This window comes from Phaenicophaeus curvirostris, chromosome 4 (genome assembly GCF_032191515.1).
Source record: "Phaenicophaeus curvirostris isolate KB17595 chromosome 4, BPBGC_Pcur_1.0, whole genome shotgun sequence".
Classification (NCBI taxonomy): Eukaryota; Metazoa; Chordata; class Aves; order Cuculiformes; family Cuculidae; genus Phaenicophaeus; species Phaenicophaeus curvirostris.
The window spans coordinates 37,207,510-37,224,096 of NC_091395.1; the positions used below are offsets into that span (position 1 = coordinate 37,207,510).

Consider the following 16,587-nt stretch of genomic DNA (forward strand, 5'->3'; position numbering starts at 1 on the left):
GCCTTAGTTTTCTTCAGTAATACAGAAAGAACTTGTGTATCCCTCATGGCCTTACTTTAGGAAAGACATAAATAATTAGCTAAATTGGAGTGATTCCACTTTCTCGGTCCTCACTGAGATGTCTAAAAGCAAATGCGTTCTTTAATGCACAGTTTTAAGTGATTAAGAGCAATGTTAGTGATTAAGCTTTGAGGAAACACAAGCAAATGGTTAGGGTAAATACAAAGTTATTTAAAGCATCACATCACAATCTAAATACAGAAAGAAGAAAACTGCTGCAGTGCTAGCCTTAAATTTGTCAGGCTTTAGTGAGATCCAGTGTGATGTAAACTTCCTTTATGCAGGAACTTACAGAACAGAGCAGAGTTTAGTTAACTTCTATTAGTCGAGGGTTGTTCACCTAATGTTTGATTCTGCTCTCCTTCCCTGCAAGAGAAAAGGTGCAAACCAGTAGGCAGTCCTACCAAGGTGAAATGGTAGTTTTCTCTCACAACAGAAAAAAAGGTCCATCAGTCCCGTCCTGGTTCTGTGTGCAGAATTACCTGGTGTGATAGACCTTTGAAACCTATTATCAGCACAGAGTATATCTGATTTCAGAAAATGTTCAATCTGAAATATTTTAATTATATATGTATGTATATATTTAATTTTTCTGTATTAAGAACATTGTTCAGTGATCTTTTTTATCCTTGTCTACTAGGTGTCAAGGGGTTTTATGTCAAATGCAAAAAAGTTTTTGAGGGACTCTGTCAATCTTGTCATTGAGAGGAAGACTATGTCCCGACTTTGTACCAGAGCTGTGTAATGCTTTCAGGAATGCTTGAAACTGAATTTGGAAAGCTACCTCAGCTTTGAGGTATGGTTGACTGGGAAGCTTTCACCACTAAGAAGATTACTGTTCTGTCGCTATTTGATACTTCCCATATCTTCTATTATGTGAAATACTGGATTCACTTGAGTATATGAAAATGTTTGGGAATGAAAAAATCTTGGAATAATGCACATTACACTGGAGCATCTGCTTACTATCTAACTTTTTTGCTGACTATCTAGCTTCCTAAGTATGCAGTTTACAGATTAAAACCATCATTTTCATCATCAGAAATGAATAGTTCGGAATAATAGAGCATGATGAGGAATGATAACTAACATTAAAGGTTAGCAGCAGTTATCAGAGGAAGCCATATATTGACTGTCCTCCAGAAAATAAATTGACAAATTCCACAATAAGTCTGTGCTAGTTCTGACAGATTAAGAATTACTGTTGTCTTATTTAATTGCAATGTTTTAGTAAATTTACATATTTTAAGTGGAAAATAGTATCTTAGCACATAAATTCTGTATGTTGTGTTTACTGCTAATTTTCCTGCACTGAGAAATTGTCTTTATATTTAAATGTGAAATCTTTAAAACTGTGAGGACACAAAAATATCAGATTAATCTATGAAAATTTAGTTTAATTGAAATAATTTTAAATTTTATGAAACATTAATCATTAGCAGAATATCTATATTGACCATTAATTTGAAGCAGTAAAAGTAAGCAGCTGCAGTTCCCTGATATGGTATCTGCAGCTTTCATATTAATTATCTCATAACATAGACTAACTGAAGTAGAAAATTTGCTATGTTTAGTTAAATAGTAAGGAGATCAGAATGCTTTTATTTGTTAGTTTCAAGGTATCTTCCTGAAATCACTGGCCCTAGAGGTAACAGACAGCTAAAAAAACCCACCATGTGCTTATAAAAATAGAAATATACTTAGGAAGTTTTTCAATTTACTGGCTTTAAAAAGAAAAGGTACTTCTTATACGTACAGGACTGTAAAAAGATTACTTAAGTGACTGTCCCATTGTTGGGACAAATTTGAAGGGCTTTTTGTTATTCTGCCAATTTTTTTTTTTTATTATTTGCACACACAGAGTTTTTTTGCTATATGCTATTCTTCCCATTTGCAACTGAGATGATACAGAGCTAGAAATGCTACTGTATATTGCAGGAATTATAAGGCCATTCTTAGACATTTTGAGTTAGTTAAATGAAGGCTAGCCCTCAGATCTGGAGCCAGGAGTTTTCAGTTCAAGCAATCAGTTCCTCGGGGCTAAATTCATAAGCCCATGCAGAATGGCAGCCTTGCAGAGTACTGGTACTTAGTAGGTATACTTTATATAATGTTCCAGTTTACTTTAATAGCTACCATCTTTAAAGGCAGCACTGAATTCTAATGGCAGTATTAGAGTTACCATATTTTCACACATGCCCCCCTGGAAAATAAGAACATTTCAGTGCACACACTGGATATTTAGTTAATCAGTGCATCTCAGATTTATCAGATTTACTGCACAGCCATACAGTAATACGTGAATGGTAGGTAATGGATTGAAAGGGCATCAGACTGTATAAGCATCCGCTGTGGACTGCTCTAAGTAATCTTCACAGCTGAGTTGGAATTAGTGCTGTAACCAGGTTTCTGGATGTCTTGCAGTTCTGGACAGATGGGTGGCATCCTCAAGTTACAGCATAAGAAAATTTTTTTGTGCTTCTCAGGAAAAACAGTACAGAGTTACAAGATAGTAGATAGCAGTATGTTGTTCCTTTTAAAGAGGAGTGGTCTTTCATATGGTGAGGAACCTTCATGTTCCTCATGAGGTTGTGGAGAGGAGGGTGCTGGCCTCTTCTCCCAAGTGACAGGGAACAGGACAAGGGGCAATGGCCTCAAGCTGTGCCATGGGAGATTCAGAGTAAACACCAGAAAGAAATTTTTCACGGAAAGGGTCATTGGACACTGGAACAGGCTGCCCAGGGAGGTGGTTGAGTCACCATCCCTGGAGGTATTTAAAAGACAGGTAGACAAGGTGTTTAGGGACATGGTTTAGGGGCAGGTAGGAATGATTGGAGTCAATGATCCGAGAGTTCTTTTCCAACTTGGTGATTCTATGATGCTATGATCTACAGCCTTGTGGTCTCATGTATTGTTGTGAATGATGCTGTGTAGTGTGAAGTATATTTATTGTTTCTTTTCTTTTTCTAAATCATTTTTTGACCTTTCACTTAACAAAGGCTATTCTTAATACAACAGTATTTCACTGTGGTTATATGTTAATATGGTAATGATTTACAATTGTTAAACTACAGATTATCTTATAGATATGTGTTTGTATGTTTACATAAAAGTATACACTGTTAAAATAACTTATTTTCTGTTAAGTCAGAAAGCTAAGAATGGTTTAAATATGTTAGGGAATTCAATCCATTATGCTAGTTCCAAAATATGTTCTGCATGTCTTTATAGCTTTCAGTAGCACTACTTTTACTTTTTCATCAATTAGCTTTAACTGAAAGGCACTGAAAGAACACATACTGATTAGCATTTTCAAATATTCTACTTCCAATCAGTAAATTATATTCAAATGCCAACACGAATTGTAGCAATTTCCTGTATATGAAAACAAATTGAACAGTTGGTTCCACCTAATGTTTAAATAATACTTATTATAAGCTATTTCTGGATTGGGTACTTGTAAGTTTTCACATCCCTTCATTTTTTTACACAGCTGTATATGTTGGGTTTAAAAGACAGTCAATTTTTATTATCTCAGATAACAGGAGCCTCCAGTAACCTTTGAGCTAGTGACTTAATTTTACCCCATACTAATTCCCATAATGGCTAGTAGAATTGATTGTAATAGCAGAAATGCCTTGCATTGGCATTAGGCAAAAACAGAAGTCCTTCTTGGCAGGCTCCTGAGTGGATTCATGTGATTTAATATGCATTTTTTGATTACTGTCTAACCTTCTACAACCTTTACTGTCTGTCTTTTGCCATTAAAGATTCATCTCCTAGTGTTTCAGGTGAAATAGTAGTCTGAATAGATCTGAATTACCTCATCTTGACCTATTTTAAATCAGTACAGACGAATGCAATGATTTCAGCAGCATGTTATCTTTAGAAGCTGATCACCGGGATGAAAAGTCCCTAAACATATTCTAGAATGTATCAGCCCACTAATTAATGTAATTTTTCATCGTATAGCATAACCCTCCCAAAGCACATTTCAATGACGAACAGCATTCTAGTGAACAGAGTGTCTATTATTGTACAAGGTTTATTCACATTAATATCTGTGAATTAAAGTGGAGTTCTGAGGCAGATACTGTACTGAGATAGGATGCAGCTCAGAAGCAAAGCCAAATGTAGACATTTTCAGTAAATACAACCGATTTTTTTTTGTGATCTAAAGATTTTACCTAAGCATAACTCAGGGTCACATTGGGCAGCCCAGTTGTGTTTGTGTCTGTGACAACATATGAATATTGTTTTCCGCTTCTTAAGACTTTATGAAAGTTTCTTTTTAGACTGAAGTCTTTTACATCTGTTCTGTGTTCACCTAAATGCTCTTCAAAAGTTGAACAAAATTTATTCTGTGTGAGTGGGAATTAAATTGTTTGTTTCACTGCTTTAAAGGTTATTTTGTTACTTCTTTCCTTTGTACATTTTTAAACAGGAACAAAAATCTAAAATGTGATAAGTGCTTTTTGAAAAAAATTCTAAAGTTGAAGTTATTTGACATTCAAAGTTATGTCTTTAACATGTGGAAGATGTTGGAAAAAAATTCATACTTTTTTAATAACCCACATGATAAGAATCTTCAGTTTGTCAGTGTATATAAGGCTAACTCAATAGACAGAACATTAAATGGGATTCTATCTCTAGTCTGAGGCCTTCAGTTTACTCAGAATGTACGAATATTGCCTTAATAATTTTGATCACGGTGTAGAAGTACAACTTTATTATGAAACAAAAAAGGAAGAGAAAATGCCAAAATAATATGATATTACTTTAAGAAGCAATATTTTTTGTAGATGTAACTAATCTTGCCCTAGGCAAGATAACATGACTCCATGTTATCCAGACATGGGATCCTTCCTTTTCCAGGGTAGAAAGCATAGGAACTTGAGAGGACAAGCAGAAAGCACAGGAATTTTTTGTAGGAAGGGAGAGAAAAGGGAAGGGTTTGTTCTAAAGTCTCAAAACAGTGAATCCTCCCCACATTTCATTTAACCTTGCTTAACGTTAAAGCTGGTAGGCCCATCACCACCCAACTACTTCCCAAACTTCCCCCAATTTTTTTCAATTATCATCAAATTTTTTTCTTCCTGAAAAGAGATCTTTTAAAAATTGGACGTTTCGCAGAGTTTTAAGACTTGAGACAGCTCTTCTCAATAGATTGATATAGAAACTCAGATAATTTTAGGCCATATCTATTACTGAAGTTTGCACTACACGTATAAATTCTTATGGCAGAGTAACCCCCCAGACTGAATCTGAGTATGGTACTTACCCTATGGGCTGGAAATTATGATGTATTCATAATTTGAGAATGACTGCTCAGTTTGCTGCTTATACTTTTTGATGCAAGGTGGACTGTTTCATGTACTGTGTTAACACTAAATTTATTTGGAATATATTTGCAATATCAGTCATAGCATAATTAGAAGTACAATATATTTGAAGTAGTAAATATATTAATGGTTAGCCCCAAACCTGAAAATACCGTGAGTTTAGAGTTCTTCTAATGAAGAAAATACTATGAAATTTTAATATTAAGAAATTGACTTTCTAGGTGCCATGTGAATTGCTACTTATATAAAATGTATTGTAAGCACCATTATGTATAAAGAAAGAAGTGTATGCTGTGGCTCTTTTCTGGCAAGTTTTGGCATATGTCTCTGTTGAGATTAGGACCAAACTGGGGTTTTACTACGTGATTTAACTTTGGGAAATGTTAGAACAGTCAGGCTTTTCCTTTAAGAACATTTCTTTATCAAGTCACTAGTCCTCTGCTTCTCTGTTACCTGATGAAGTAATGAGTGCAGCTTTTCTGCCACTGTAATGGCTTAATTAGTCCAAGCACCTTGTGCCTAATAAGATAGGAAATGGGAGATCTTGGCCTAAAGCTGCTGAAATGCTAATCTCTAACTATAGAAATAGCTGTACTATAAGGATCTTTTTGCCACTATGAATACCTTATGTTCTTACATACTTGTGTAAATCTGTGTTCTGCTTTGTCATTTTCCAGTCAACAAAGCTTTTTTTTTTTTTTTAATATTTCAATTCTCATGTCAGCATAGTACTGTTTTCATCAGTTTGTTTTATGTTTCTGAAATGCTTCAAACAATAGAATGTAATGCAATAATTAGAGAGGGCCATATGCAAGAGTAACCATGGAAATGAATGAGTACTGACTTCAGATGGTAAGGAATTGACCTTAAGCAGCCCCAACTAAACCCACTTAACAGGAACAATAAAATGAAAAATACACACCTAATTTTTTTTCCTTCTTATTCTTCTATTTCAATGTTAGGCTAGCTAGATCTTGAAAAGGGTTTTGTAAAACAGTAATTGTACTGAAATTTGGAACTTAAGCTTCTCAATGGAAAATTCCAAAATAGAGCATCAAAAGAGAAAGGTGGGGCTGGGAGCCAGAAAATAAAAAAAACAAAAAAACAAAAAACCCAGACATTGTTATAAACCTGTGGTTTAAATACTTGCTGAGTACATAGTTTGTCCATATGAATTATGAAAGGTGTTGATTAGTGCAGCTCTCCTGCATCTCTCTTATGTATTTCGCACATAGAAGACGTCTGCTTTCTGTTGATATACTAGAAATGTCATGAACCGAAAATTCACTTACATTTGAATTAATAATACAGTAAATGTGATTACTTGCCATGTTTGAGAACTGACTACATCACTTGAGTAACTATGGGGTGTAAAATAGGCAAATGACAGTTCTAATCAGTTTGGTTTATGTTGCCTTGATTTTTGAAGATCATATATTCACATGATAAAGTTATCGAAATATTGAAATGAACAAAAAAAATTACAGTTTTCTCATGCTTTATTTTGAGATAAAAAACACAATTTAAATTGTCAAGCACAGTTTGGGGAATGGGGTAGCAGAAGTTGAAATTGGAAGAATGATCCTGATATGGGTTGTGTCTGATGCCCGAATGTGCTATATGTATCTTCCACTCTAGAAGAAATGCAATTCATAGAAGCACAGAAAATGTCATTTTACATCGTATTGTGCATGATAGTGGCTGGTGCCAGGTGCTGAAGCAGCAATTTCTATTTTATTCTTCTACCTAGTAGCCAAAAAGGCTGTATCTCCTTTTCTTAGGGCTTTACTGTTACACCTTAATGAGCTTATGACACGGTTAGCGTCAGTGTGTCTATTTGACTGCTTCTACAGAAAGGAAGAAATCCGTACGTTCTCTCTTTCATGCAGCTGCCATGTGCATCATTCTGTTAAAGTTACTATGAAGTTATTCAATCTAAACTTTTACTTGTAGCTGGGACTTCCTCATGCTCTCACTTTATATATATACATGCACGCATAATGTATGGGTCTGTGCCTATAAATGAACTGGGTCATTATGTGCTGGCTCTGAGTAGGTCATTTCAGCATCAGAGGTTAATCAGACTAGCACTGCATATAGACAAGTTAGAACTGGATTAAAATAGCCAAGCCAGTGCACCACATTAATGTAGCTATGTTGTTTCTGGAACCTATGGTAGTATTACACTGTATTGTGCAGAGTAGATAAATCAAAGTGGCGAGATGGCAGGTCAGGAACCCCTAATACTTATGCTGTGCTCCATACCCTTTAATTCAGTTCAAAAATTCTTTCTCTCAAGCCAAGGGATCGTAGAGAAGGGAACAATATTATGCTATTTCACCTCTAATGGGAGGAGAAATTAAAGAGGTGCAGAATGTCCTAAGTTAATGTCTGATTCTTTATGCTGATCTGTCAGCATAAAGGAAAGTGTCATTGTAGCAAATGTAGAAAACTCATAATTTTGAATGATGATGCGTAGTCTTGGTTCAGGAGACCATTTTCATCTAGTTGTTGCAATATGACATTTTTGAGCATACATTCTCAAGTGTCATTAATAGTTTTTTCCCCAGTTCCCTTATCAAATTATTAGGAAAAAAAGTGTTCCATTACACAAGAGAAAAACACAATACAAGTTTCATAAAAATGTCAGTTCATAATATATGCAAAAGTATGTACAGGTTGCACCTAAGTCTTTCATGGAGAGAATCAGTCTCAAGAGAGACTTCAGCAAAGAATGAATGAACAAATGTTTCAATGCCTGCATTGATAGTTGTTGACATAATGATGTTTTAGTCTTACTCTAAAATACAAATAGGTGTTATCAGTATTGTTTAATTTCATAAAGTGTATTGAAGGCTATATCACCAAATATTACAGATTGCTACATAATAAAGGAAAAGTAAGCTGAACTAGACATTTATGTTCAAGAGATCGCTGTGAAGCTCTGCTAACAGTTATGATTGTAGCTTAGCAAGTTACTAGTAGACCTGAAGAATTATCCTGATTTGGAAGTGATAATTGTTGACAAGGTCAATGAAAGTTTTTTTTGTTATCCTGGGAAAAATACCTGCAGTGCCTTTCCTGGTTGTTTTTCTTCCAATTTTGTCATCTTGCAGATCCTCTTGTTTATCTTGTCTTCTCCCAGCTTCTCTAAAACTTGTTAAATGGGAAAACAGAGTTCTGGAAAGGATATCTGCTTGCTTCTTCAACCACACCTTTCCTTTGTCTTCTTTAGCAGCTTAACAATGAAGGTGAATAGGCCTTGTCACTGCATATCTCTATTATGTGCTACTGCTACTGGCCTCAGTCCTAACTACCAGTACTGTATAACGCTTCAGCCAGTCTGCTACTAATCTTGGAACTACGGGTAGTATCTTAGGTTTTATGTGCGGTTTCTGGTCAAAGAAGCCCACTTTTCTATCACTAAGCAACTGTATGGTTGCCTGTTTGCAGTTAGATGCTCACCAATGTTGGTTTGTAAAACTATATTCAATCCAATAAGCTTTCAGGACACTCTTGAAGCACTTTCTCTATCAGTCTGATTTCTTTTTATTCATGGTTCAGCATAGGAAGGCAAGTTGAATGTTCCTGCATTATCTGCTTAAGTCACACCTCTGGCCTGTTCTAGTAAGGCTTTTGTTACGATTACCTTAATGACAATAGAAACAAATCTCCAAAAGACTGCCATGGGTGTCTCAGCCATACAGCCTTGTCTACAATAAGACTCGAAAATATCTGTGATAAAATTGTTTATTGTAGTTTGCAGTAGTTTTAAAGGAGTTTTCTAATTCCTCAATATATATTTCATATATATTTCAATATATTTCATAACTGCTTTGTACATCGGGCATTTCTGAGGACCTTAATTAGGTTTTGAAGGCATACCTAAGTAATGAAACTGAACTTTATGAATTAAAGAAAGCTGTGGAATATACATGTTTATATTATCTTATGTGTTGTACTTTTTTTTAACATAGTTCTATTTAGCACCCAGGACAAAAATTAATATTAAATGGCTCTGCATTTTGTTTTCCAGTGTGCAGTGACCTGGAATTCAAGGAGGTTGCAAACAGATTGAGAGACTGGTTTAAGGCACTTCATGAAAGTGGAATTCAGAATAAGAAGACGAGGATTGTTCAAAGGCCTGAAAGAACCAGTAAGAGTTTCCTACTTGTTTTTTTCTTTTATACTTTTCTGTACTTTTTTATTTCTGTTGCTAAGACTTACCTTATTCTCATGTGCTCTAAATAGACGTATATGAAACTGTAACTGTGCTTTTCTACATTTAATTTCATATTCATGGTTTCACTTTAAACTTTCAGCATCATTTGGCAGGACTCTTGCTTTTAAGAATGTATAGCAACTACTATTCACAATACTTTCATTTGTAAATGCAGTCAAATTGTATATTTGATAGAGCTTGATAATTAGCTGCTCTATAAGGAGACTAAACAGAAGAAACAAGCAAGGATTTTGAGCAACTTTCCCATAGAGAAAAGTGAGTTGCTGAATGGCCAGCCCTAAGAAATAATGTACAGGAACTGTAATTATGTGTGACCTGTTGTTGCGAGTTGATACCTCTGTAGGTACTGGTACAGAAAAACACATGGAAAAGAAGCTTATGAGTAAAGAGTTTTCAAGAATACACTTCAAATTGGAAGAGATTCAGGAGTACTGCTGAGGTGGAAATGGTAGGGGGCATAATTTATTTTTAACACCCTCAAATATTTAACTAGGTTTTTCTTGTGGAAGCTAGTAAAATTTTTAAACGTAGTTATCAAAGGGCTTATTTAAAATAGCAATAGAAGTGTGCAATAACAGCTTTAAGAGTGATGTCCTGCTGTGAGAGTCAAATTAGATTTCATAAGCTGTAAAACCTACCTTTCATCCATATGAAAAGCAAGCTACGAATTCCTCCAGAGTATGTTTCACAGAACTTGACCACCACTGCTTACCTTAATTCCTTCATTATTAACTTTTTAAGTATTTGGGATTTTTTTATTTTAGCTTTTGATTGATTGCTCTTTGAAGCATTACATTTTCTTTTTTCAAGTAATCCATTTATTTCATTTAATTGGAAATGTAATTTCTTCTTGTGATTTTTATGCTAAGGAAAATTGAAATTTGACGGGATGAATCCTATGATTGGAGTGTGGCTATTGATGGCTACAGGCTGTTCAGAAGGGGCAGACCAGGAAGGAGGGGTGGAGGTGTTGCCCTCTATGTCAGAAAATGGTTAGAGTGGAAGAGCTGTCTCTGAAGAACAGCCACTAACAGATCCAAAGCTTATGAGTAAGAACAAGAAACTGAAGCAACAAAAGGAACCTTGTGATTGGTGTATACTACAAGCCTTCTGGTCAAGGAGAGCCTACTGATGAAGCCTTCTTCCTCCAGCTACAAGAGGCTTCACACTTGCACACTCTTCTCCTACAGGGGTACTTCAGCCACCCTGACAAATGCTGGAAAAGTAGCACAGCAAGCTGTAGGCAATCCAGGCGATTCCTAAAGTGTATCGAAGATAGTTTCTTAACTCAGGTAATAGACACCCATACCTGGGGGGTTGCAGTACTGGACATGATGGTCACCAGTGCAAGTGAGATCATCAGTGGTGTAAAGATCAGAGGCAGCCTGGGCTGTAGTGAGCACACTTTTGTGGTGTTCAAGGTCCTGAGGGATATGAGACAGGCAAGGAGTGTAGTCAGGACCTCAAACTATAGGAAAGCAAATTTCCAGCTCTTCAAGGAGTTGGTCAGTAGAACCTATTGGGAAATGATCCTTAGGGATAAGGGAGCAGAACAGAGATGGCAAATATTTAAGGATGCTTTCCATAAAGCACGAGAGTGCTCAGTCCCCATGTACAGGAAAGGGAAGAGGCCAGCATGGCTGAGTTGAGACCTGCTGGTCAAACTCAAGAACAAGAGAGAACTGCAGAGGCAATGCAAGCAGGGATAGGTAACCTGGGAAGCGTATAGGGACACCACCTGTTTGTGCAGCAATGAGGTTAGGAAAGCTAAGGTTCAGCTGGTGCTGAACTTGGCAAGGGAAGTGAAGACTAGCAAGAAGGGCTTCTATAGGAATGTCAACCAGAAAAGAAAGTTTGAAGAAAGCAACTCCCCCGATGAATGAAAATGGTGACCTCATATCAACAGATAAAGAGAAGGCTGAGGTATTCAACAACTTTTTTGCCTCAGTCTTCACTGATAACCATTCTTCTCATCCCTCCTGGATCAATGGACAACAAGATGGACACCAGGGAGGCAAACCCCCTCCCACTGTAGGGGAAGATTGGGAATATGTGGCTGTCAAGCCCCTCTCCGTGATATTTGAAAAGTCATGGCAGTCAGAAGTCCCTGGTGACTGGAAAAAGGGCAACATTGTGCCCGTTTTTAAAAAGGGTAGAAAGCATGACCCTGGGAACTACCAACCTGTCAGCCTCACCTCTGTGCTTGAGAGCATCATGGAACAGATGCCCCTAGAAGCTGCGCTAAAGCACACAGAGGACAGGGTGGTGATTTAAGACAGCCAGCATGGCTTCACCAAGGGCAAGTCCTGCCTCACCAACCTAATGGCTTTCTAAGATGGGGTGACCACATCAGTGGATGTGGGAAAAGCAGTAGGTATAATCTATCTGGACTTCTGTAAAGCCTTTGGCATGGTCCCCCACAGCATCCTTCTCTCAAAATTGGTGGGACACAGATTTGATGGGTGGACTTGGGGGTGCTCATTGATGAGAAGCTCTTGGCATAAGCCAAGAATGTTCACTCACAGCCCAGAAGGCCAACCATATCAATATGCTGATAGCAAGTACAAATCTAAGAGGCCTACATTGTTGTGTTTTAATAAAAGATACATAAATCTTTTCAACTGACATTTTATTCCAAAGTTGAATCTTAGTAATAAAGCAAACGAATATTTCAAATAATTATTGGAGATTTATTTCCAAAATCCTTTTTTGTGTCCAGATGTATTCATATTGCATATATCTAGAATTATTGTTATTATAAATGCTGTATAAGCACTTAGATTTTGTCCTAAGGCTGTTTATGGTCTAAATGGATGGCACAAAGGGAAAAGGATACTTAACCTACACACTACAATAATACCCCCATTATTATTCAGCTGTAGGTGAGGGAATAAGAAGTTGAAAAATCAAGTGAGATTTTATGTACCTAATTAAAGTCTATTGATATATTTGTTCTATTTCTGTGTTAATTTTGTGTGATGAAAATCTAGATAATTATTGTATCAAATATGATGCATAAAAAATACTATAGTCCCACAAGTATCTGCTAACAGGTGGTCTGTTTCTGAAGAAAACTTCTGCAGCTTGACATGTTAGAACATGAAAGATGAGAAGCCAAGTGTAATAGAGAACCTTCTTATGCCTTGGGAATATTATGGTTATTTGGAGTCTAATACACTAATAATTTTAAAAATAACAGAATAATACAAAAAGATTGAAAGAAAATTACTTATAATTGGCTTCTCTAGAACTAGCATGGTGAGGTATGATTGCCAGATACCCTTACAAACTTGCAGCTGAAAAAACCAGTTTTCTATAGAAAAGTGTAAATAAACTTAACAGTTTCATATCTTTACTTCATTCTGACTATCCTCAGTTCCTTATAGACAAAGAGATACAGTTGACATTATGCAGAGATAAATTAAATTTCCCTGGTCTTCATTGCTGAAGCATATTTGGAAACCCTGATATATAGACAGAACTCATAAGCAGGACAGTAAGATTTTGCTTACGCCTGTCCTCTCCCATACAGTTCATTGTATAGTTAGATAAAAAGAATTGCAACTGTAAACATCATTTTTGATTTCTTGAAAATGCTGACTGCCTGAGACTGTGGCTTCTTCCTGAGATTATCTCAGAAAATATGCCATAAACTGTACTGCAAAATTGTACAGGCTGGTAACCTGAATGATAGTTCTAGTTTGCTAGAAAGTATAGGTTATACTAAAAACTTCCAGCATATGTCAGGTTAACGTAAACCCAGGCATCCTTAAAGCAGGAGTCCAGAAGAAGAAATCCAGCCTAGAAGTACTTCTGAGCAGAATTTTTAAATTAATCTTTTCTTAAAATTAAGTGTTTTGAATTAATTATGTCAGTATTTTGACTGAAGTTTGGTTTGATTCTATCTTTTGTGCACTAGTTATCCTCATACACAATGAGACATAGGTAGATGTTTATTATATCATTTTATTTTATTTTTCCCTCCTCGGGTATCTTTTATTTTTCCTTAAGTCACTCCTTTTACTAAAATGGTCGGTCTGGTGTCCCACAGAAATACATTTCATAGAATCATAGAATCACCAGGTTGGAAGAGACCCACCGGATCATTGAGTCCAACCATTTAATCTGAATTGTCCATCTATTAGTAAACTAGTATCCCCCAGCAAATGGGATTCATGTTTGTTCTTTGTTTTTTTCCCTTCCACTTTGATTCTCTAAAACATTCTCTGGAAAAGGGGAGACTTCAGGTTGCAAAAGACAGGTGTTTAAGGAATGTTGCAGCTCAGCTTTATTTCTTTCCGATGTACTTTTTGTTGTAAAAGGAGAGTCAGTTATCCTAGGTTTGTTGCAAGACCTTTTAAACTTTCCCCATGTCTTGCTCTAACCCTGGTTCTGCTCCTATCTGTGTAACCATTTTGAGCAAGAATGTATTACAACTTTAGACGAGTGACAGAGAATGTTATGCCAAATGCTATCTCCTTCTTGGGCTATGATGGAGCCAAACAAATCTCACCTATATCAACACTTCTGTGAACAGCAAATATGACAGAAAGTGTTCACTTGTACTATGGGGAGGACTCCAGTTCTTCCTGCTGAGTTCTGTCTTGATAAAACTATATTAGGAAGGAAAACTTATTCCCAGCTTGTGCACAGTAGGCCTCAGCTGTGAGATGCTGTTAACTGAAGATTTTCTGATAGCCAAATCATCACAAGTGAAAAACTTCTTGCTATGCAGCTTGCACACTGAGCAAGTAATAGGCATAATCTAGATGTCAGTTAGAACTCTAGGAGAAGTGCATGTGTGTTTATTCACGTGTATGATTTGTCAGTGTCTTTTATTGTACTAGACAGTGTGCTGGTATTGGAAACAATCATGCAGTTTACTTTTCTTGGCATATTAGATAGACCATTCTTATATAATGGAATCTGTGAGTCATATGTATATATACTATTTTGAGTTCCATATATTGTCAAAAGCTATCTTCCTCAACATACACAAGGATTTATTACTTATGAGCTTGATAAGCAGGCAAACAATAGTTTTACCTTGAAAAGCAGATCGTATTTATTAAGAGTTGAAATTATCCTCTGAAAAATAACCAGAAACCCAGGAGCACTTTTCTTCGTTCCTTTTGAGGAAATATTTTGAATGCTAGTGTGTAAGTCACGGTGGAGGGGTATATTTCTAAATAATATTTCCCTTGGGATTGTTTTGGCTGAGGAATAGAGCTTAAGCTGGCAATTCACATTTTTCTAAATCAAGTTATCTTTGAGTATATGCATTAGGCAAAATTCAGCTAAATGCAAAATCATTCTTTTATTCTCTTTATTTTTAGATATTGTTCAGAAATGGCTGTATAGAAGCTCATTTCATTATGGTATATGGAAATAAATTTTTTAAAAAGTGGTTAAAATGAGAGGAAGAGAAAATCTTCTTTCCCATAATTTAGACATCTGAGCACCAATTTTTGCTATCCTCAGTATAATGTCCTAGTTAACTTAATCAACAAGAATAAATTATTATCCTTCAGCTATACGTATTTTCCATCTTTAGTTTGTGCTTTTTGTTTTGTATTACAGCTGTTAAAGATGTGTAAGAACAGCATTTCAGCCAGCAATTAAAGTGATAATAATATATATATAGTCTGTGATTTGAAGCAATTAATTTCCTAGTTCTAGGTAATGATTCTTGGTTCTGGATCACCTTTCCTTCCATGTGTCAAACCATGTTAGCCTATGTTAAACTATAAGTATGTAAATGATTTCCTGACTTTTTCTCATATATAGCAGCTTCAATAGTGACAGCTGTCATTGCAGAGACAAAGGACTTCTGATAATCTTAAGTTTGGACAGTTCGTTAAAAGTTCTATGAACTGAACACAGAATTCTGCTTTGGCATGCTGATCTCTTAAGGGTTTATGCTGGGAACATGGAACTGAGGTCATGGCCTTTGTTTGGTGTAGCAGTTCTGGAGGAACCTCATGGTGTTAAACAAGGCCAAGTGCAAGTTCCTACACCAAGGTTCGGGCAATGCACGGTTTCGATACAGGTTGGGGGACGATGTGATTGAAAGCAGCCCTGTGGAGAAGTATTTGGGGGTGCTCATTGATGAGAAGGTCAATATGAGCTGTCAATGTGCACTCTCATCCCAGAAGTCCTCCTAAAAAGCATGGCCAGCAGGTCGAGGGAGGTGATTCTCTCCTTCTATTTCTCTGTCATGAGACTCCACCTGGAGCACTGTGTCCAGTTGTGGAATGCCCAACACAAGAAGGCTATGGAACTGTTGGAACAGGTCCAGATGAGGGCTACAAAAATGATCAGAGGGCTTCAGCACCTCTGCTATGAGGAGAGGCTGAGAGAGTTGGATTTGTTCAGCCTGGAAAGAGAAGGCTCCAGTGAGACCTTATTGTGGCCTTCCAGTACCTGAAGGGCGTGTACAGGAACACCGAGGAGGGACTTTTTACAAGGACATGTAGTGACACAACGAGAGGGAATGGCTTTAAATTTGAAGGGGGGACATTTAGATTATAGACATTACAAAGAAATTCTTCATGAGGAGGGTGGTGAGACAGTGGAACAGGTTGCCCAAGCAAGTTCTGGCTGCCCACTCCCTGGAAGTGTTCAAGGCCAGGTTAGGTGGAGTCTTGAGCAGCCCGGTGTGATGGGAGGTGTCCCTGCCCAAGGCAGGGGGTTTGGAAACAGATGATCTTTAATGTCATTTCCAACCCAAACCTTTCTATGAAGTGAACAGCTCCTTTTTAGATTATACAAAGCTGCTTCTGCTTCTGTCAACATGTGTCTGGTGTATACTGCAGTAACTGGTGGTTGTGAAACAGTTTGCCTTGGTTAAACAAGCCAAATCAAAACTAAGACAAGATGTGATTTTCTCTATTTAAAACACTGCAATTTTAAATACCAGAGGAGAGAAAGAATTAAAAAAAA

The 16,587-nt window shown here is 36.6% G+C and overlaps 1 protein-coding gene across 1 annotated transcript in view; it reads left to right on the plus strand.

Moving 5' to 3' along the window:
* Positions 1–16,587, plus strand: part of SPOCK3 (SPARC (osteonectin), cwcv and kazal like domains proteoglycan 3) — a 171,729-nt gene that overhangs the window by 139,818 nt on the left and 15,324 nt on the right. Inside the window, exon 7 of the mRNA XM_069855785.1 lies at positions 9,439–9,558. Coding sequence (XP_069711886.1) covers positions 9,439–9,558 — 120 coding nt within the window. The remainder of the gene's footprint in view (positions 1–9,438; positions 9,559–16,587) is intronic.